At 44.8% G+C, this 22206-nt stretch overlaps 1 protein-coding gene across 3 annotated transcripts in view; it reads right to left on the bottom strand.

Moving 5' to 3' along the window:
• Positions 1-468: 468 nt before the first annotated feature.
• Positions 469-22206, bottom strand: part of SEC24C (SEC24 homolog C, COPII coat complex component) — an 84064-nt gene continuing 62326 nt past the window's right edge. For all 3 annotated transcript variants that reach the window (XM_019502431.1, XM_019502430.1, XM_019502429.1), the window contains 14 exons: positions 21607-21722; positions 19958-20082; positions 19306-19497; positions 18147-18240; positions 16054-16170; positions 13092-13262; positions 11120-11216; positions 10677-10822; positions 8864-9002; positions 8088-8206; positions 7080-7259; positions 6233-6424; positions 3276-3365; positions 469-2685 (listed from right to left, as the gene is read on the bottom strand). In XM_019502431.1, coding sequence (XP_019357976.1) covers positions 2545-2685; positions 3276-3365; positions 6233-6424; positions 7080-7259; positions 8088-8206; positions 8864-9002; positions 10677-10822; positions 11120-11216; positions 13092-13262; positions 16054-16170; positions 18147-18240; positions 19306-19497; positions 19958-20082; positions 21607-21722 — 1919 coding nt within the window. In that variant the 3' untranslated portion in view covers positions 469-2544. The remainder of the gene's footprint in view (positions 2686-3275; positions 3366-6232; positions 6425-7079; positions 7260-8087; positions 8207-8863; positions 9003-10676; positions 10823-11119; positions 11217-13091; positions 13263-16053; positions 16171-18146; positions 18241-19305; positions 19498-19957; positions 20083-21606; positions 21723-22206) is intronic.

Genomic DNA, 22206 nt, shown 5'->3' on the forward strand with positions numbered 1-22206 from the left:
AAAAGAAAAACAAAACAACTCCCCCCCCCCACATATATACTTGAGGTGGGTTTTTCTATGCCAGTGAAGAGCAAAGCCTACAGAATTCTAGCTGCTGCTATGTGATAGTGCTAAGTCATAAAATAACTAAAAGGATTATAAAAGTGGACCAAAAAGCAGTCATTATTTGACCCAATTTGATCTCAAAAAGGAAAAAAGGAGTACTTTAACAAAATAAATATTTTAAAGCTTCTACCCCTTCTAAACCTTTATCTTCATACAGCCTAATACTAAACTGAACAGCACCTCATCTGTTTTGATTCCAGTTGAAATGCTAACCACCATTCATCACACACAAGAAAAAGAAGTGATTAGTATATTGAACATTATTGTCAGAATGTTGCATCATGCAGGGCACGGTAGGGAAAACAACAAGATTCCAGGCCTTCCAATTTCTTTTCTCCCTCACCCCCCTGAAATACAGTGCTTGGAAAAATAAGAAGTATTTATTTACTAACAATGACATAAAATACATCTTAATATATATATTTTTTATTTCTTTACAAATTAAAAGATGCATCAGAAAAAAAACTCAAGAGTGAAGAAAATGAAAGGTTCACTTATGATCTTATTTTCCCCTCATATTAATGCTAGAAGTTAGTATTATGGAAGTCTGGTTGCTGAGCCTTACATTCCTGGGAAGCCGTCTCTTCGCTGGTTAAAAACATCTAGATTTTTGGTTGGAGGCAGTAAGTGGATTTAAAAAAAAAAAAGTGTCAGCTATAGTCATACAAAAAGATGCTGAAGATTCTGTCCACTACACCTTGAAAGTGTACCCATTATAGTGCTCATAGTCCCTTGTGTGTGGAGTTGTCCTGCTGTTAGGCAGGACAAACTTGCAACATTAGACCAAACAAAACCCTCAGATTTATATATAGGCTACAGGTCACGGAACTAAAACCACAGACAGCTGTTCAGAAGAATACATCTTACACAAGGTCCCTACATTGCAATGCCAAGTCCAGGTAATACGTATCTGCTATCAGCATTCAAAACACCCCAAATTTCACTGATTTTTTCCTTCAACTTCCAGTGCTTTTGCCTCCTCGTTAAATCCCAAGTATTGCAAGAACAGTTGTGTGTTCAAGTTAAACACATTAGTCTACTTTCAAAAATTAATGAACAAGCCCTTAGAATTCTCAATCTGATTTAGACTCACACCACCTTTGCAGGAGTCCTGTCCTCCATCTTAGATGAACCAAGCAGTGGAGTGGTCAGTAAAGCCAACTAAAAAGTGGATGGATCAATCTGTCTGAGGTATTTTAGTTTAGCAAACAGGCTTATACAATAGCTCCTATGTAGATGGTTCAAGAGATAAAACTAGGGAATAAAACATCCAGGGTTGAAAATACCTTCTGCTTTAAGCCCCAGACCCTTTCCAGCAGGTACTTGGTAATACCTTCTGTGGTGCATTTTTAACCTTATTTTTCCTGTATTCACTTCCTTGCACTCCAGAGTACAAATCAGTCTCATATTTGTACCAGTAAAATTAAAATTCTTCCTTATTTGCTGTGATTCACAACTGTTTGGATTGGGAAAAGCTGCCTCCTTGCCCCTGCAGTGCCCGTTCTCACACAGCCACATATCACCTTGCAAAAAAATATTTTGTATATAAACGAGGACAGGCATCATGAACTCCACCAACTGGACAGTCTAGGTAAGTTCTTAGGGGAAAAAGGGGGGAGGCCATTAGAAATCAGAACTGGTAGAGTGACTCCACACAGAACAGTAAGATGGAAAGGCTGCTTTTCCCAAAGGAAGGTATTTGAGGGGGTACCATTCATGCCAGCAGGAGGCACTGATTCTATCCTTCTCCTATTCAGCTGTTGATTGTACACTCACCAGTTACTTACTTTAATACATGCCAACACAGCAGTTCTTGCTGCAGGGACTATTTTGGAAGGACCTTGCTAGCCCCCTCAGCTCATTTCTTTTTCAACTCAAAAGGTTCCTGGTCCAGAGGGCCACATGCTGCAGTTTCTACTTGGCAAGTCATGTTTTTCCTTAAAATAGGAGACTGAAAAATGCTGAGCTGCTCCAGCTCCCACCATCCAGCAGGGTGGCCTGCCTCCTGTCCTCCCCACCTAGCTCTTCTTCACACTTGGAGCATGCGCGCACACACAAATACACAGCAACTACCAGTAGTTTTGAAGTTATCGCTTTTTCACCCAATACTGAATCATGTACAGTGAACTGAGAAACTACATTCATTACGACAGGATTAGCGAGCATAGGGGGTAGATTCCTGCCAAGCACAGGAAACAACTTAGTTACAGGTAAAAGACCTGGGATCAAACGCCTTTTTCCAGCCCTCACCAGGAAGTTTTTGCATCTCTCTCAAATGTGGCTGGGAGAAGTTGAAAGGATCTCTGCATATGCAACATGTATTAAAAATTATGGAATTGTACAGGTTTCTATGTTGTCCTTCTGGAGGGAGCTGGGCCCATGGATCAGGTGGTTAGTGGAGACAAACATCACTGCTGGAGTCCAGCATCAGTCCCTCCTCTAGCTCAGTAGCTGTCGAATCTCTTTGTGCATGTGACAGAGGAAGTCCACATATGAAGCCCCCCCACTCATACTCTTGTCCTCCACCAGAAAATGTTTGAACAGCATCTCAAACTTATCTTCTTGCTTCACAATTACTAACTATAAGCAAACAAACAAGAGAGAGATTAGTTTCAGCTAGCAACTTTGGTGATTAAAAAATGTTTTAAAATCAAGGATATGTGGGAAGCAACCTTATACCAATGCCACCTGTAACTTCATAGTGTCTTGGAAGGTAGATGTGGTTCTGAAACCCCTTCAGACTTGGAAGAACCTAAAACCCAGGTCCTTCCACTTCCTGGGCAAGTGTTCTAACCACTATACTACTAAATAAAAGGTCTGCACCTTTCCTGCCTGTAACTTTTTAATAAAAGAAGTCCTAGCTACTGTTCTTTGTGCTAATTTCAATATTGTTGGTGAGTGTGAAGCATGCTTGCTATATCAGGCTCCTCAGAGGAGTAAGGTGTAGGAAGCCAAGTTTGTGAATCCCAAATAGACTTGGTTACAAGACAGGCACCAAGTCTCTCAGCACAATCAAGACTGCAGCAGCTCTGGGCATGGGCAGCAGCAGAACTTAAATTGTAACTATACTGGACAAGTACTGAAAAGGTTAGTGTTTTTTAAGTTAATTCCATCCAAGATGCATTTTAGGTGCTTAATCTGTTGGACTTAAATGGCTCTAAGGTCTTTACCTTCATGTAGCGGGATCTCTGTGCCTGCAGCATGTCCATGATGGATCGCACTTTCTTAGAAAAGGGGTTTTCCAAGATAGGCAGAGTGCTCTGGAATAAAAGACAACATCCATCTTACACAGAATTAGGACAATTTAAAATCACCAACTTTGCTGCTTTACTTGAACTACATAAGTTCAAGTCTAGGTATTTTTGGTCAGTTTGCTAAGCAGGAAAAATAAAGTTATTAAAGAAAATTAAAAAGGGATGACACAGCCAAGAGGTCAGGCACTACAGAACAACTGTTACCCTATTAGCTTGGCACACAAATCTGCTCTTTTCACTGATGATAAAAAATAGATTGTCATAAGCCACAATAATTCATCTAACTACAAAAGAGATACACAAGGTGTATATTCATACTGCAGCACAGTGAGACAATACCTGGTCTGGCTGCATTAAGGTAGGTAGCTCATGGTGCTCAGTCTTCTGGCCCCATGTTACCTCTGTCTGCCAGGATGGAAGCCCACACTACCCTGCGCACCAGACCTAGCACGTAGGACTAGGCTACCCAGCCCATGCAGTTTCCAAAATGTCTGGAACTTGGGCAGCAGTAGAGTAGTGCCACTACTGCACTGCTTCCCCGCTGCAAAGATTTCAGATCCACAAGGAGGGCTGCAGGCTGAAAGACTTGGTACCAGAGGCTAGATCTGGCCTGGGGACTGGTGGTTGAACACATCTGAGCTAGACCATTTCTGATAATACCCGAGCTAGCTAGTTTAAAGCTATCTTGAGCATCTCTATACTACAATGCACTTAGCAGTGCAGACATATCCTACAATGAGACCAAGAAGACCTTTCCAACTGAGAAGTTCAGTTACTCACTACTACTGGGCAACAATTAACCTAATTCAGAAGCTAGGTGAAACAGGCTACCACATACAAGATGCTAGAGAGCAGCAACCCCTATACTTAAAACTAAGTAAAATGGGATTGACGTGTTGCCTGAAAAGAAAGAAGAAGAAAAAAAGTCACCCCCATAGTTTTGGTTACACTACATCCACCTTGTTCTCTGGGATCAGACCAAAAAGGTCATCTACTCCATTTGTACCAAAAGGAAGTTCATCCATCTCAGAGACAGCATCTGCCCAGGAGTCTGTGATCGTGTCTAAAGTCCACAGGGATAAATGGGCAGCCACTTAATATTCTTCCTCCAGCCCTGCAGAACTAATCAGAAAAGGGTAATACTACTCTTGATACTGGAGCTCCAGAGCTAGGATGCCAAGACAGGGATACAGGGCTTTTATGCAAATGGCTCTGATTTCGCATGGCTCCTTCTGGAATCTGCAAGACTGGAGGATGCAGGGGGAGGGCGAGAGAAAGAGACCCTGCTATCATAGATGCTATGGTCAACAGATCATTGAGTCTGACCCCCTGCCTAGGCAGGAAAGGGTGCTGGGGTCAGAAGACCCCACCCAGATGCCTATCCAGCCTTCTCTTAAAGACCCCCAAGGTAGGGGACATCATCACATTCCTTGGAATACCATTACAAATTTTGGCCACCCTTACTGTGAGGAAGTTTTTCCTGATGTCTAGCTTAAATCTGCTCTGTCAGTTTGTGACCATTGTTCCTTGCTCTATTCACCAGTGCGCCTCTTGGGGTAGCATCTCCGATCCCTTGCTGCATCCCCCTAATGAATTTGTAGGTGACCACAAGATCACCTCTCAGCCTTCTCTTGCAGAGGCTAAAGAGGTCCAGGTTCCTGTCTCTCCTCATAGGGCTTGTCCTGTAAGCTTCTAACCATACAAGTGGCCCTCCTCTGGATCCTCCCGAGTCTATCAACGTTCTTCATGAAGTACATTGCCCAAAAACGGACACAGTACTCCAACTGCAGTCTGACCAAAGTCGCATAGAGGGGAAGTATCACTTCCTTGGATCTATTTGTCATGCAACTGCTGATGCATGATAAAAGTGCAGTTAGCTTTGCTGATGATTTCGTCACAGTGATAACTCATGTTCATCTTGGAGTCCACTACCACTCCGAGATCCCTTTCTGCTTCTGTGGTCCTGAGAGGGTCACTTTCCAGCCAGTAGGTGTGCTGGATATTTTTGCACCCTAGGTGCAGCACTCTGCATGTGTCCTTGTTGTACTGCATCCTACTGTGTACTGCCCACTCTTCCAAATGTTCAGGTCTGCCTGCAATCATTCTCTACCCTCTGGAGTGTGCACTTCACCCCACAATTTAGTACCATCTGCAAACTTGGACAGAATACACTTCACACCCACATCCAAGTCACTGATGAAGATACTGAAGAGTACAGGTCCAAGGACCAAGCCCTGCGGGACCCCACTACCCACATCCTTCCATGTCAATACACCCACCTACTACCTCTCCCTGGGTGCGACCCCTAAGCCAATATGCCACCCACAGGACTGTGTAAACACCATGTCACAGCCTTTTAATTTATTTATGAGAATAGGATGTGATACCATATCAAAGGCCTTGCTAAAGTCCAAGAAAACAACATCCATCTCTACTCCTGCATCTAAGCATTGTGTGACCCTGTCACAAAATGAAGCCAGATCGGTCAGGCATGATCTACCTGCTACAAATCCATGCTGGTTTCCTTGCTGCATTATTTTTCCCACTGGACTCCAAGTAATTCTCTGCTTGCCACCCCTACCCTCAGGCTGCTGTGCACCCATAACATACCTATGATTTAAGCAAAATCTTCCCTAGTTTCATGAAGCAGGGTAGAGAGGAAGCAGTCTGGCCCTGTGCTGGGCTTGATTTCATGAATACTGATATTAGCTAGTATGAGAACTCTTGCTCAAGTACTTTCCAATTCTACAACCTATTAGGTATAAGAAACCCCAAGGAGATTTTTGGAAGACCATCTTCAGACAGGGATTGCTTACTGCTTTCATTAGTGGAAGAACACCCTAATTCTAGCTTGTACCCCAGGTCTAGCTCACCATAGTATTGCTGATCTGGCTGAAGGATGACACGCCAAAAAGGTTCTGGATCAGGCCTTGCTGTACGTTTACCCCCACCCACACGAAGATGTTCAGTCCATTTTCTAGCAGGTACATATCACCCTTGGAGAGGCGCTCTTCTGAGTTCCGGATTGCTGCTGGCAAGGCATCATTGTCCACATCAACTTTGGTCTGTTAAAATATCAAACAATAAATCAAGCCCTGCAGTTATCCACACAAATTCCTGCCTTCAAGACCCTAAAGGATTTTCAATTTCTGGAATCCGTTTCTAACTGTTTGCACATTTTCTTGTAACATGGACATTAGGTAACAATTTGCAGGGCTGTCAAACCTGGACTGAACTATTGCTGTTTCCTGTAATTTTGTTTTCCTGCTTAGTATGATATCAAAGAGATTACGAAAAAACTGCTGTTCATAAGTAGACTGCCCTGGCATCAGTATTCTGAAATTCCAGTACTCTCCTTAGGTTGGGAATGTTCACAGTATTCTATTAACCAAGTGAAGTAATGTCAAAAAGTCAATTCAGTTCTCCTGGAAGGACTACAATCACTATATAAAATTACTAGAGTGGAGCTAGAGGATTTTTGAGGCTCCAAAAAAGCAGTCCTGGCGCTTTCCTCTAGGACTGTTGGAGGAAAAGTGTACCTTGTCCAACATACAACTTGCAAAAATAATTTACAGCTGAAATCAAGCATCCTGCTAACTGACAAGGACCAACACTTTTCCCATGCAGCTCTTCTTTGTTAAATGCTGCTTTTCTGGGTATAGCAATGGAACTTCTGTATAGGGTAAAAGCCACTGATGTACACCAACAAGCAGCACTTACCAAGGGCAAAAGCCTGGGATAAAAGAAAACATTTGTTTCTGCCACATCCATGGAGGTTACTAGCTGGCGAATGTAGGCACGGTCATCAGTGGAGACTTCTGGTCCAGGTTGAAGGACATCGCTCTTCAACACACAGTTCAAGTACACAGGAAGCAGCTTCATGCATTCAGGGAGAATCAGCTACAAAGCACAAGACAGAATTTATTTAGCTTATGTGGTTTTGTTACATTGTTTCAGCCATCTTAAGTTGATGTCATCACCAGTTTGAAGAGCCTGAAGGCCACCAGGCAACATTGTAAATGGACATGAGTCAACAATGTGGGACCCGGTCATAATGTAGATGCAGAACAGACAGGAATTAGTAACGAGCTCTCACAGAATGAGACTCGTAGACATTAGGGGCTGGAAGGGACCTTGCATGATCATCGAGTCCAGCCCCCCTGCCATAGGCAGGAAGTCTGCTGGTGTCAAATGATACCAGCAAGATAAGCATCCAGGTGCCTTTTGAATGAGTCCAGAGCAGGTGCTTGCACGACCTCTGGGGAAGTTTGTTCCAGACCCTGCACACACAGACTGTAAAGAAGTTTTTTCCTGGAAGGCCAATTTAGATTGGACATAAGAGTTTGGGGCTACAGCCAACTAAAACACCTGGCAATAAGTGAGGCTTGCGTGGAGTCAGTAGAATAACTTCAAACTAAAGGACCTAATTTAAATCCAAAATCCACATAATTCTAGAGGCTAAACTCCTTTAACACATTCACTTGTATACTCCATTCCACAGGGCGTGTGGGACGAATTTCTCCTGAGGAGGTGCTGACTTGTGTGACTATGTGCCAGAAGTCTATTTAAGAAGCCGTTCAGAATATAGTTTCTCTTCCAGGTCATCTGGTTAAATGGACAGTTTCTCTCATTGTTAAAGTACATCATCCATATTAATGGAATAAGTGGGAAGGATATGGTTCTCAACTTGCTCCTGTCACACCTGCCATCCAAAACTGAGGTAGTTACCTGACCAGCAGAAGAAGGGCTGGCACAGTTCTTTCGGTAGCACGCCAGGATCTGGGCACACTGGTTGATCAGAGCATCTCTTACGGTCTTGACTGGGTTATTCAGAACTCCACGATACGCTGCACAGAAAGTTAAGAGCTCATCACAGATACCAAGTCACCATCAATACCAATAATTACCTCAAAATGGTCCAAAATCTTAAGTCCAACTAGACTTCAAAATCTAGAGCAACTCTATTATTTAGATAATATGTTTGCCACAAGTAAATCTGGAAGACTCCTTTGAACCTAGCAATGTAATTGCTTACTGGGCCAACAGAGGTCACTGTTAGAATACAAGAAACACCTAGGAGTGCATGCACATAGCTTTTGCCATTCTAAGATTTGTACAATTTTACTATGCTCTAGTTTGTATTATGACAAGGTTTTTTCATTCACCTACTGGATGTGGGAGCATTTTTGTGTCTTTCCATACCCAGAGTAGAAGAACCCAGAGACCATAAGAAGGATGAAAGCACTTTAGCTCAAGGAGCAAGCATATATGCATTTTATAAAAGCTCTGTGTGTACACATCTCCTTTAAGCCAAATTCAGAGACCAGTATTCTGCATCTGACTCAGAGGGTGAGGTTGATTCCTGCCTGTGCTTCCAGGGCAGAGGAACAATAGTGTGATCATTACTGTCTGGGAAAGGGCACATAAGATCTATAAACGCTTCAAAGTCTGGCTGAGCCTTTAGTACAGAGAGGTGTAAAATTATCTTGGAGACAGATCCTTACCATACTTGGCTAAATAATTGATGAGTGTGTCCGTCTCACAGTTCCGGTAGAGGTCAGCTAGTTGCGTGCAACAGTTCAGGGAGAGGTTGTGAATGCGGAGTCGTCGCTGTCCTGCAGAGCTTGTATATAGAAGAGCGCACTGCAAGACAGACAGAACAAAAGAACGGTTAAAAACAGGGAGTATGGAACCATTCAGTCTTGCTACATTTGGGGAACCAGAATAACCAATTCTGTACTTAGTGTGTTAAACACCATCTCAATCCTAGAGGAGGTGAGACCTTATGACAGGGACAGGCAACTATTTTGGGAGAAGGGCCACTTAATGAGTTTTGGCATACTATCGAGGGTCGCATGGGTAGCCCCTCCCCTTGACTGGTGCCCCACCCCCCCGGTTGCCAGCTTAGGACCAGAAGTCCTACCCCCTAACCCCTGACCTTTGACAGCATAAGTCCCTCCCCTGCCTTCCTCCTCCCCACTTTTAATCTGCATTTTCCTTGGCACAGGAAGGCAGGAATAGCCCCAGCCCAGAAGCCTCCAGAAGCCCCTGCTAGGCAGAGGCTTTGGCTGGGGCTCAGGGTAGAGGGGCTGGAGGCAGGGTGGGGCTGGACCTGCACCTGCTGCTGCAGCTGTTTAGTTCTGCTTCAGGCTCCCCGAGTCCCACTGGCCCTGTCTTCTGTCACCTTTGACAGGCAGCCAGGGCCAGATAAATATTGCTTTTCTAAATTTTTTAGGGGCCCCGCAGGCCAGATCTGGCCCATTCTACCCAAGAACTAATTTTTTTCTCCATCAATTACTATTTGCTTTTCTTCATATGTGCAGTAAGGCACTTAAGGATTTTCAAATCCTGACAATGCTTGAACAGCATTTATTTTAAGTAGTAATGCTTGGATATCTGGACAGACAAGTAGAACAATACTATTCCAATTTGAAAGGGATTACAATAAAAGAACAGACAAGGAGAGGGGATGAGACCACATCAAAAGACCAAGCACTCATTTTTGCCAATTTCTTCATAGTTTTATGGGGTAAGGGGAGGGCAGAGGGGCTCTGAAGGAAAGACAGGCTTGGAGGAGTCTTGGAAATGTTTTCAGGATGGCTTTGAGAAGGAGGGACATAGGAATGCAAGAGGACATGACAAGGTAGCACAGCTAGGTGTTATGTTTGTACAGAGAAGAAAAAGAACACTTGTAGGAAGTTAACTTGAAGTCAGCAATCCAAGGATAACATTTTTTTTCTATAATGCAGTAGAACTGGGATTCTTTACAGGGTTAGATTCCTAACCCTATACTAGGCAGGGGTACATAAAACTGCAAACAACTGTGTAGGACCATGGATAAGCAGAAGTTGTTTGCTGTGACTTTTCTTTCAAAGGGTGCTACTTCTCTCATCAGCTGCCTCAGACTGTGCTTTAGCTGTTTGGAGAAACAGTGTCCTTTGAAATAAAAGTAGCAGCAAGCAGCTGAGAGATTCATTCTTAGTTAAGCATCACACTGCAAAAGGACAGGTAGCAAATCATCCAATATGAAAAAAATCTATGTTCTACTGTACATTGCTACAGGAACTGGAGGAAGCCTAGATGCCAGTTACGGAATCAGTGCAAAACCCCTCAGGCAACATGGTCATGTAGCCCTGTTTCTGAAAAGCTGGAGAGAGACATCCAAGGGAAGAGACTTAGCATAAGGGAGTGATCTCACTCTGATGCTCAATGGTACAACGACCCCATCTGGCAATGGCTTAAGTTTCTTGCTAGCACATTCTTGAGCTTGATTCTCAACCCATCCATTTTCCCTACACATTGGCATTTCTGGCTCACCTGAAGGAGTGCGCCACTGTCTTCACTCAGTTTATCATCATGTTTGAATTCTACTGTGATGGTTTTATCACAGTCCAGACCTGCCAGCTCCACATCTGTTGTATTGCTCATGTAGAAAGCTCCAAAGAAGTCAGTCGCTCGAATTCCTGCAAGGAAAAAAAAGGATATGGAGCTGAGCCAACCATACTTTACAATAGAAGAGCCCAGGAAACAGCCGTTGGGATGACATGGCAGCCCGCTTCTCAAGGACATTAAATTGTCTTGACATATCTCTCACTACACCTCTTTCAACCCTCCCATAATCCCAGAGATGCTGAAGAATTAGGACAGCAGACTTTACAGCCTAATTTCAGTATGCTCCAAGCCCATGGAGAAGTCTGCTGTCCTCTTATTTCCCGTACTGATATGGCTAGTTTTAATTAAGCCTAGACAATACAAAGTACCTGTGCTTGTGCGCACTCTCATCACAGCATCAAATCCCACCTCCTTCTGGACATCTCTGCGCAAGTCATTCAGGAACCGTTCCTGGTCAGTCTCCAGCTGGAACACAAGAAACAATTTTCAAGCGTTACATTCCGCAACAGAAGTTACCCTACAGACTTCAGATCTCCTCACATGAGAGATTCTTCAAATCTGCCACCTTATCCCCAAAACCAGAGTAATTTCAGCGGGCTCAAGGCCCGGTTTGCCCAACCACCGTGAGTCACCTTTTTTCCCCCCTAGTGAATGAATTATTGCAGAAGTACATTTTTAAAAATACTATGCATCTCTGCAGACATTTAACAGGGAACCCTGCCCCATATGAACTGCTAGTGACATTGCACCTGTGACTGCATATTATTAAAAAACACCGCTACTGGAAATGCCAGTCTACATTTCAGCTTAATGAGAGGAGTGGGAATCCAAATGAGTTTCTGAAATAAGCTGCAATGTCAGTGGAGAGAAACCTTTTCTCTCTCCCCCACATGCTGAATGGATGGTCACAGTCTTTTCTCAAGCATAGAATCCCTACAATGTGTTGCCAGATTTAAAGATCTGAGAGGATAAAAGTATCAAAACCTAATTTCAGAGAAGCTTTGTTGTATCAATACTGACACATTGACAAGCAAACACTCAAGACTGTGTACATTACTTGAGATGGATCTTGACAAGATTCCCTTTAACAGTGCCACTTAAATGTTTTGCCAACTTCCCCCAAATCCCCATAAGCAGTGGTCGTCAACCAGGGGTACATGCATCCCTAGGGGTACTTAAAAAATTCATAGGAGATATAGGGGTGGGGAACTCCCACCGCTACGCACCCCTGGTGGAGGCCTGGGGGGCATGTGCCCCTGATATATGCACAAGGTGGAGGTGGCTGCTGTGCACTGGGCTTTGCATGCCATTACAGCTGCCCAGGAGCAGTGTGACACCACATGCCTGCTGCTGCTGCTGGGCTGCACTGTGCCCCCTGCACTCCCAGCAGTGGGACCAGTAACATCGTACTGCTCCTGCAGCAGCTGCACGCAAAGTCCAGCACACAGCAGTAGTCACCTCTGCCCCACACACACAGTTCAGGGGGGCACGTGCCCCCTGGGCTTCCACCGTGGTGTGTGCAGCAGCAGGAGCCCCCCTGTGCCCCAGATGAGCCATCTGGGCTCTGACTGTCTCACAGCCTGACTCAGCCAGGGCCCCATTCACCCTTAGGCCATGCTCCACTCCCTCCCGTGGGGGCCTTGATTTGCACCCCACCAGCCCTTTCCCCTCCCCCACAGACTTACCTGCTAGGGGGCAGTGGGGGGGGGTGTGCACGCTCAACCCTCCAAATAATTTTAATATAAAAGGGGTACATGAGCTGAAACTTTGATAAGAAGGTGTACACTCGTTAAAAGGTTGAAAACCCCTCCCCCCTAAAGTTTCAGTCTGCTCCTCTGCAGGTAGCTGAAGAATGAGTATCTTCCCACTCCCCACTTTCATAAAACATATCTTTCTGGAAAAAACATCTGTTATGAATGAAGGCTACGTCTGCCTGATACAGTAAGTCTCAAATTTATATTCTCAAACTACCAAAATGTCATTGCTCGCTTGAATTGCAAGGCATTCGAGAATTTATTTTTTAGCAAAAATGAAAGCAAAGCTTTTCCCATCTGATATTAAGCATTCAAATTATGCAGGTCTAGGAAAAACAAAAGCTGGACAGCCAGCAACACCTGGATACTATGTCCTGTATACAATTAACTCAGATGATGGTTTTTTCTATGGTGTTAATGGTTTTTGTATTAGAGGAGTATTCTAAAACTTTTTGGTAGTCACATTCTTCCTCTTAGTACAGATACATTGTCAGCAAAAAGCAAACAAAACTACTGAGAGTTATAATCCTGGATCTTAGGAATCTTAGGCAGAGTGGACGACAGACTGACCCAAGAAAGTTCTTACCTGGAAATAGGTATACTTATAAATGGAGCCCCCAGTCTGGTAAGTTACTACCCCCAGTGTTGCCACATCCAGATACTGATTCGGAAATAGGAATAAATCAACACAGCAGCCTTGAGCCACACAGTCCTTGGCTACATTGCTGTAGAAGTTTGTCTGGGGTTGAAACAAAACCTAGGGATAATGGAAAAAGAATAGGTAGACAAAGCAGGAGAGAAGAAAATAGGTACCACACACATTCTTCAAGACAATTAAAATACACTGTAAAGCACTTTCCCATCCCGTTCTTCTAAAGTGTAATCAGGATTTAAGTAGTAGCTGCTACACATGCTAGACTAAGGTCCAGAGAGTCCAAATATTCTGCTCACTTGGACTTCAGATTCTGTCACTATTGTCCATGCATCCCCAAACAGAAGGTTTCCTGTCCTTACCCTTAAGATAAACTCAGTTCTGAATGATAACCCAAAGGGAGGACTGCAGCAATAAAAAGTGCTATTGATTCATTATCTCTTTTTTATTACTTCTTTCAGTGTCACCCAAGATCTATCTTATTCTACAAAGACAGCAAGAGCAGCTTTCCACTAAGTAGCACATAAGTCAGAGGCAGGCAATTATTTTGGGAGGAGGGCCACTTAACAAGTTTTGGCAAGCTGTAGAGGGCCACATGGGTAGCCCCGCCCCTCAACAGGTGCCCTGCCCTCTGGTAGACATCTTGGGACCGTAAGTCCCGCCCCTGACCTCTAACCCATGCCACTGGAAGTCCCTTCCCTTGCCCCTGGAAGTACTCCTTCAGGGAAGAGGGTTTGCCATCTTAGAACCAGAAAAAAAAACAAACAGGTTATGTACTAAAAATCAAATACCCATAATATATTTTAACTCAATTAAAAAATATATATATTTATCCTGATGTGCAAGTTTCTGCTTTATATGTAGAAGTGATTGCATAATAGATCAAAATGTAGTCTTACTCTTGTATAGTGTGTGGGGTGTGCAGGGGGTGTGCGGGGGTGGGGAGTGTGCATGTGTGTGCGTGCATGCATAGTATTTGTGGGATGTGTGATTGTGTGTGGAGGACGGTGTGGCTGTGGGGCTTGCAGGAAGGGTTTGAGAGTATGTAAGGTCTACATGGGAGCACCCTGGGCACTCCCCACTGAGCTGGTCAGCACCTGCCCCCACTGCGCAATAGCCCCGAGCCCAAAGGCGAGCTGCCAGTGGACCACCAGGCCCTTGGTGTGCAGGGGGACCCAGGCCTACTCCCCACTCCCCCACGATGTGGTGTTGTGCCCTGGGGCTGGCGATGGGGGAAGCCAGCCAGGTCCCTGCTGCCTGAAGCCTTGTGGCCATGTTTGCAACCTGGCAACCCCTGCTGTTGCCAAGCCAGGGGCCAACGCCTGTCAGGCCCAGGGAGCAGTGCAGGGGGCTCCCGGAGCCACTGGGGGAGGAACAAGCTGGCGGGGACGTGGCCCAGGGTGTGGGGAGGTGGCATAGAACTTGCACTGCACTCCTGAGGCTTGGGGCAGCAATGGCCTGGCTGCCCCCACCATAGGCAGCCCGGGAGGGGGGACTGCCACTGCTCTGGAGGGGAGAAGGCCTGGCCCCCCACCCCACAGGGGCCCAGTGGCAGCTCACTCTCTGGCTCTGGGCAGGTGGAGAGGCTGTGCCAGGAGCCAGAGCGGAGCCATGGCCACTTTTTTGCTTCGGAAGTTCCTGCAGCTTCCAGGAGGCCAGGGAAGCTCCTGGCCGGCCCCAGGGGCAGTGCGGTGGATCCGCTCAAGGCCGCTGGGGGCAGCATGACCCAGCAGGGACATGGCCTGGGACATGGAAAACCTAGGGAGGCGGTGCAGAAGTTACACCCCACGCCTGAGGCTTGGGACAGCAGTGGCCTGGCTTCCCCCCACCATAGGCGGCCCTGGCACATGCCACCATCCCAGGGGAAAGGCCTGACCCCACCTGTCCTGCAGGGGCCTGGCAGCAGCTCAACCCCTGGCCCCAGGATGGGCAGGATGCACCAGGAGCTGGAGCTGGAGCAGAGCCAAAGCTGTTTATTTTGCTCTGGAAGCTCCTGCAGCCTCCCTGGGCTTCCTGAGCCCTAGGCCAGGACCCGCCCCCCTCAGTGGCCTCAGGAGACAAACCATGCTGCCCCCATGCTGCAAGGCCTCTGAAGGGCTGGGGGGGGGGCCAGGCCTTCCCCCCACGGCAGTGGCAACCACCAGAGCCTCCAATGGAGGGGGAGGGGTGGGCAGCTGGGCTGCTGTCACCCCATGCCTCAGGCATGCAATTCAAGTTCCGCACCGCCTCCCCATGCTTCCTGTGCCCTGGGCCACGTCCCCACTGGCCTGTGCCACCCCCAGCAGCTCCAGGTGCCCCCTGTGCTGCCCCTAGGGCCAGAAAGGGAGGTTGGGAGCCAGTGACAGCCAGGTAATGCCCCAAGGCTAGTGCTGGCAGGGCCCAGAGCAGGGTGGCAAGAGCCTGCACTCTATGGAGCCAGGCTGGGTGCCCCAGCAGGGAGACAGGGGAACCACCCCACTCTGGGCCCCACTGGCGCTGGCCCCAGGACACCAGTGCTGGCTCCCATCTACCTCCTCACTCCCAGTCCCCCCACCCCAGCCCTGTGGTCAGGCAGGGACCAGCATGCACAGACCCAACCCTGCTCTTACTTGAGTTTCCCACTCCAGCACAGGCGGGAACAGCCCCATGGTTCTAGGCCAGAAGCCCTTGCTAGGCAGGGACTTCCGGCTGTGAAGGCGTGGGGCTGGGCAGGTCCTGCTCTTCCAGGGGCCTGCTGTGGCTTCCCTTGGGTCCTACTGTGTCTGGCTCCTGTCATTTTTGACAGAAGCCAGAGGTAAATTAATATTAATTTAAAAAAAAATTTTTAGGGGCCCTGTAGGCTGGACAGAATGGCTTAGCGTGCCAGATGCGACTTGCTGGCCATATTTTGCCCACCCCTGACATAAGTCATTACTACCTTCTCTTTATCAGTGTTGATTAGTTTCTTGTCATCTCTGTTCTTCAGCTTCCCTGGGGCCTCTGCAATAGGCAGAGAGGTGTGAAAAATGAAGAGCTTGCCAGCACACTCTGCTGCCTACAGAGGAGGAAGAAAATTATTTAAGTTAGAAACATGCATTGAACTGGTGTGGGACACTGGAATGAACCACATTAAATGCTTACTCTATTACTGTCCAGTTCCCTGATACTAGCTGGGGACAATCTTGAACCAGTAGGTTCATAAGCTAGGTTCACTTCAGCTAACAGTTACTCTTTCTTCTTAATATTTCTTGTGTTTTGTGGGTGAAATCAAGGTATAGTTACTGGGATAGAAGTGAATTTTGTGAAATGAGCTTCCTTAACTTTTTTTTTTTAATAAGCATCAGGCTGCTGATATTCTTTTAATGGTCAACACACACAGTGGCCCCTGACAATACATTTATCGCTTAATTGATACGTTACTCACAAACTGTAGGACGCCACATGTACAAGCAATTTATCATGGGATAAGTTTCCTAATGCTGGGAACACTACATCCACAAAGATGTTGCTTGTTAAAATGTGAAACATCTTTGTGGCTGGTTTGTATTCTGCTTTAAATTAGAAGGTGCGTGATGTATGCTCCCTCTACTATCTCATGGTGCTCTGCTCTTCCTCCCCACCTTGATTGGGACAGGAAGGGACAGCAGCTGGCTCCCAGACAGCCTGCCCAGCACTGAACTGTCAGGAAGACTTTCAAGCAGCCCTGCCCTGGTTGCTGGCTGGGACCCAGGGGCTATGCCCTGTCCAATTCCACTAATTAACTAAACTGTGTGGTGAATGACACTATCGTGGCCCCAGGACCAGGATCAGCCACTCCTCCTGATGAATAGGATAGGGCAGGAAGCATCTCCCAGGTCTAGGACACAAATATGTCCTGTCCACTGAAATTCAAAGCGTGCAGCCCAGCATTAGGAAGCTGTTTCCCCAGTGCGAGGCTGCACAAACTTTTCAACCTCTATGCCTGTGGGAAAGCCAAGCATAGAGATCCCAGGCTCCACATGTGCCAGCGCAACCTGGCACTGGACAACCACCCTTGAGAAGGCTTGGGCATGCTGGAAGCCATTGCCATTTTGAGCTCCCCATGCATTGGCAAGTTGAAAGAGCATTGCAGTAGGCACAAATATCAGGGACTGTTTCTCAATATCGTGATTCCTGCAGCACTTTTTAAAGGTCCAGGCATGCAGGGTGCCTGGAAATCAAGGACTTGGTCGCTGATCCAAGGCTCCCTGCCTACCAGCAAATGTACAATGGGATCCGATAAGTTTCATCCCAGGTGCCAAAAATCATGTATCCTGCCATGCATATTTGGTGTGGCAGGATGCATGATTTTGGGGATCTAGGATAAGAGTCCTAGGATCCCACTGCATGATTAAATTAACATCTGCCTATGGGATTTACACGAGTGGCATGCTGATTGGATTAGCTTTGCTTTTTGCCACAGTGTATGCAAACACAGATAATTCTCATGAAACAAGTTCAAGTGTTTTCCAGGAAACTCACCTGACAAGCTGGTGAATCAATATGGACATAATTGAGCTAGGTCAAGTATGGGAGTGGCAGACCATCAGAAAAAAAGTCTACGTGCTTTGCTGGGCAACGCTGGCAATTCAGTAGATGGCATTCTCTCTGAATCTGGGCCCAACCAGAACTCCAGCACAGAGTTAAACTATTGTTGTTGCCAAAGCAATCTGTCAGCTCAAACAGAAAGCCACTCATTATTGACAAACTCATGGAATTTAGTTTATAAGAACTGCAACTTAATTCCAGAGACTTGACAAAAGTTGTCTCTGCCAATTACTCTAAATTCCAAATTTATTGGTAGTTTCAATTCTTTTATTGGATAGTGAGTTCAACAGCTGATATAATGATCCACAGAAGTGCTTGTATTTTAGCAATTGGGGTAGCCACTCCTATGTTTAGTAAGGTTTGTTTATGAAAAGCTTTGAGATTCTCAAGCGAGATGGGATGAAATATTCCAATTTTTGTGCAGTGTCAGACAATAAAGCCAGGTCCCCACAACAACATATCTACCTTCAGTGCATCCAGCCCTGCCTGAATTACTGGAGCAAAGACCGTTTCTGTTTCTCTTGTGTCTGCAAACATTTCTGGGATCTGATCCAGCAAACTGTTAAGAGACAGAGAGAGAGAAAGGAAAAAGTCAAAGAAAATTTAGCCCTTGCCTGGTAAATCCACCACCAATGGTAGCTCATGACCCAGGGGACCAAAGTGGCTAAGAAACAGTAATCACTAACCTGCCTAACTTTTCTATTAACCAACATGCCAATTATAGGATCTCATTTGTTAACTACAGAAAAGCTGATTCTTCATCCTCTCCATCTCTGTTGGCACTGGCTTCTTCAGCACTCACTCTACAGCTCCAACTAATGCTCCTGATGATCCCTTCTCTTAAATGTGTCAGATTTTTACTTTATCCTTTTAAAAGCCACAATCTAGTCTTGATAATCTAATCTAGTCCCAAAGTCTATCTTCCTACCTAACCCTGTCAGTAATTCACTACCCCCTTTCTAGGGTCAATTTAGAAGCTCAAGTCCCAAAGGAAGATTTGGTAAGAGGTAAAAACCTGGCTGCTGCCTGAACTTTTCACATTTGACTCTCCTTCCTTCTCTTTCACTTGACTATCCTAAAGAAGCAATCTAATTAGGGTGACCTCAATTTGTAGCTATATTTACACTGTCAACTTAGCTAAGGTGACTAAACTCTTAAAAGCTCCTGGTCTCAGCAATGTTTACTACAGATTTTCCTCTAGAAAAGCCTCTTTCCTTAAGTCCTATTTTGCACCATCTTCCAATTAATTTCTAATACTAGTGAAGAAAATTCAGACAGCCAACTGAGGACAAAGCAAGTTGTAGCTCTATTTCCACGATGCACATCAGTTTTCAATATGCCTAAGGCTAGTAACAAACCTGTAGCATTTCTGAACAAGCTAGAAATACGAGCCTCTGCCCAAAGGTATCCAAATTGCAACAACCTGGCAAGTTAAGGACATCCCAAAGTGTACCTTTCTGTTTACACTTGTCACCTTCTAGGTGTACATTTAAATACACTCACAATGGAGCCATCAGGTATATAGCATACAAATACCATTATCAAAGCTGAATCATTTAAAAGTAATATATGGAATTCCCCAAAAAGTTGCTCCCTATATGAGTTCTGCTACAGCTTCCATTACCTGGTAATCACTGTCCTGGACTCATTCACGTTCACCAGAAAACCATCAAGTAGCGGCACAAACATGTCGGCTACATCAGATACAACCATCATTTGTGGCTGCGCCAAGGAGCTCTTCACATTATAGAAGTGCAATACTTTGTTGTAGGTGACGAAACCCACCCGAATAGCTGACTCCTCTAGGTTACCTCCTCTGAAAATAAGACAATACCTGCATCAGAGCATTCAACAGATAAGACCTAGACAAGGGAAAATGAAATGCCTTGCATTCAAAAGCTTATTTAACTTTACTGGACTGAAAACATGGTTAGTGTAAAAGATAATTACCTATAAAACTCCTTGCCCCTTGTGAAGAAAACAGGTAATTCAGTGTAGTTTTTAGCCCACAATGTAGTTATAGGCTACATGTAGTTTCTTAGCTGGTAAGAAAGGCTAACATCATCCACACAATCCATTAAGATTATGACTAAGTCACATAGCTAGAGTAGCACAGGGGGGCTTGAACTGTCACTTGCCAACTTCAAATATTGCCAAACTGCACTTTATACTAGCATTTAAAAGGAGAAACTCTTCTGTGAATGGGGGAAGATATGGAAACTTCCCAATTTTTTTTTTTACTGGCTGCAGCAGTACACAGCACAGCAGCTGATTACCTGGGCAGATAATCTAGGAGTGACTTCAACTCTTCACAGATCAGCCTTACCAAGCCACTTTTCACAGCATTGTAGGACACATCAATCATGAAAATGAAAGCGGGTGGGTCGGGAAACTTGTTATTCTGTGGGAAAAGGAGACAAGAAAAATATACAATATTTTAAAAAAGATCATGCAAGATTCAGACATGGAGCATGAAGGCCTGTTCAAAACTCCACTGGTTTGTATTTAAATATCTCTTCATGGTCAAATAATTAATACACTGATGTTCAGCTAGCTTTTCCCCACCTAACAAATTATCCTGAGCATGCTTAAAAGAAGAGTGTTTGACCCCGTCTCACAGATGAATGTAAGATGTTTGTGCTCTGGACAGATTGTGCTATCGCTGAGTGAACAATCAGAGCAGCCTAATTACGAAGGTATTTTCCTTTACATTTTCATGTCTTACAAAGCAGACTCCCCAGAGTTTCTATGTTCTAGAAGACTGAAATCCAAATGGACTTGTTCATGAAGAGACATTGTGTACTGGTAGTGAAAAGTTCCCTTTCCAGAACTGGTAGCTCTTTCACCCCTCAACAAGTATTAGGTCTGCTCTGAATAGACTCGAGTACCCAGGATGAGCATACCTTGCTATTGACATAAAACAAGCCTTAAGCGATAGGTAAGAAGAGGAGAGGAAAGGACAGATTTATTTAACAACAGGGTGACAGAAAGACTATACATGGATGTCACATTTGTTCCACGATAAACCATTATATATCCCACAACAAAGTGCAATCATCATTCAGACATCCATGCCCACTGTTCTGGAATAAGCCCTAGAAAGGTTTGTGGGATAAGAAGTACTAACAGACATTACAAAGTGCATCTAAACCATTATCCCATAACTGCATCACTGAATCAATGGCAGAAAAGCAGTAAGGCATTCAGCCACTCATTCAACCTGATTTGAAGGGTGATGTGTGTACACACCAACACTGGGATTTTTCTGTTCTGGAACAAACAGCACAGGTGCAAACTGTTCAGAGGTAAATGCAACATGTGTTGCTATCCCTAAGTTTGTAACGTTGCAACATTTAGAAACCTTTTTCTCTATTTTTACCAAAACAAGAGTTTCCTTAACATGGAGCATGTGTTTTCCACTTCTCAGAAGTACTTGAAATATTAGGATTGCCTGGTCCCATGCTTCAAATATGGGATTGGGACTTAGTGGCCTTGCATGTTTGAAATTCTGCATATAATGCAGTTATTGCAGAAAACTGTTTGGAGGACTGGCTCAAGCACCATTAGCTAAACTGATTTTGCCCAATTTTTGCTGGCAAGTTGAAAACATACACTTGTAACACCCACCAGATTGAAAGCAGTTTGTAGTTGCCACTGTAGAGATCATGCACTTTCCTTGATTCTGGTTTGAATTATTCATAATAATTATCTACCTATATTCTAACTAAATGATGTTAAAGGATGTAGAACCAAACTTCCCTTTTACTGTAGAAATCAAGCAATATCTAACTTGTAAAATGCGATGTAAATTCTAACCTGCTTCCCCTATGTAAGGCAATGTCATCAATGGACTTCAACTAAAACAAATGTTATCTCCTGCTAGAGGTTATCATGATAGCTCTGTGCTAGATGTACATGGTTTTACCTTACAGTAGTCAACGGTTGCCAAAAACTCATAAGACCCCAGTGATAACTCTGGACGATCATAGAAATCAACTCGCTTGCCAGTATGATCCAAGTGCTGGAAGTAGTGAGGAGGCACTAGAAACAAAAACCACAGCAAATGTTACAAGCATATCATTGGTAACTCAAACACACTGTTGTAAAAGCCTGAAAGCAGATTCCAGCAGAACACCTACTATCTGACGGGAGAAGACAAGAGTATCCTCCAACAGACCCTAGCTCCATTACTGGGGAAACTTCCTCACAATAGGATAAGTGAAATTTCTCTTCTGCAGAGCTGCTAACATGACTAGGGCAGAACAGATTACAGGAAGTGATACTAACTCCCCCCCCCCAAAAACAAAACAAAACCAAAAGTAGAAAAAATGAAAATCCCTTTAAAAAAAGGTCAATTTAATTGAAACTACACAGAGGATTTCACGTTTGAACAGTTCAACTACAGAAGAGAAACAAAAAAAATATCAAGATTAAAATTACACAAGTAGTCTTCATGGTAATTAACAACCACTTTGTCACATGAGGTAGAGATCTGTTTTACAAATTTTAGATACACAAATATATT

The sequence above is a fragment of the Gavialis gangeticus genome, unplaced genomic scaffold (genome assembly GCF_001723915.1).
Source record: "Gavialis gangeticus isolate Ggan-Ray unplaced genomic scaffold, GavGan_comp1, whole genome shotgun sequence".
Taxonomy (NCBI): domain Eukaryota; kingdom Metazoa; phylum Chordata; order Crocodylia; family Gavialidae; genus Gavialis; species Gavialis gangeticus.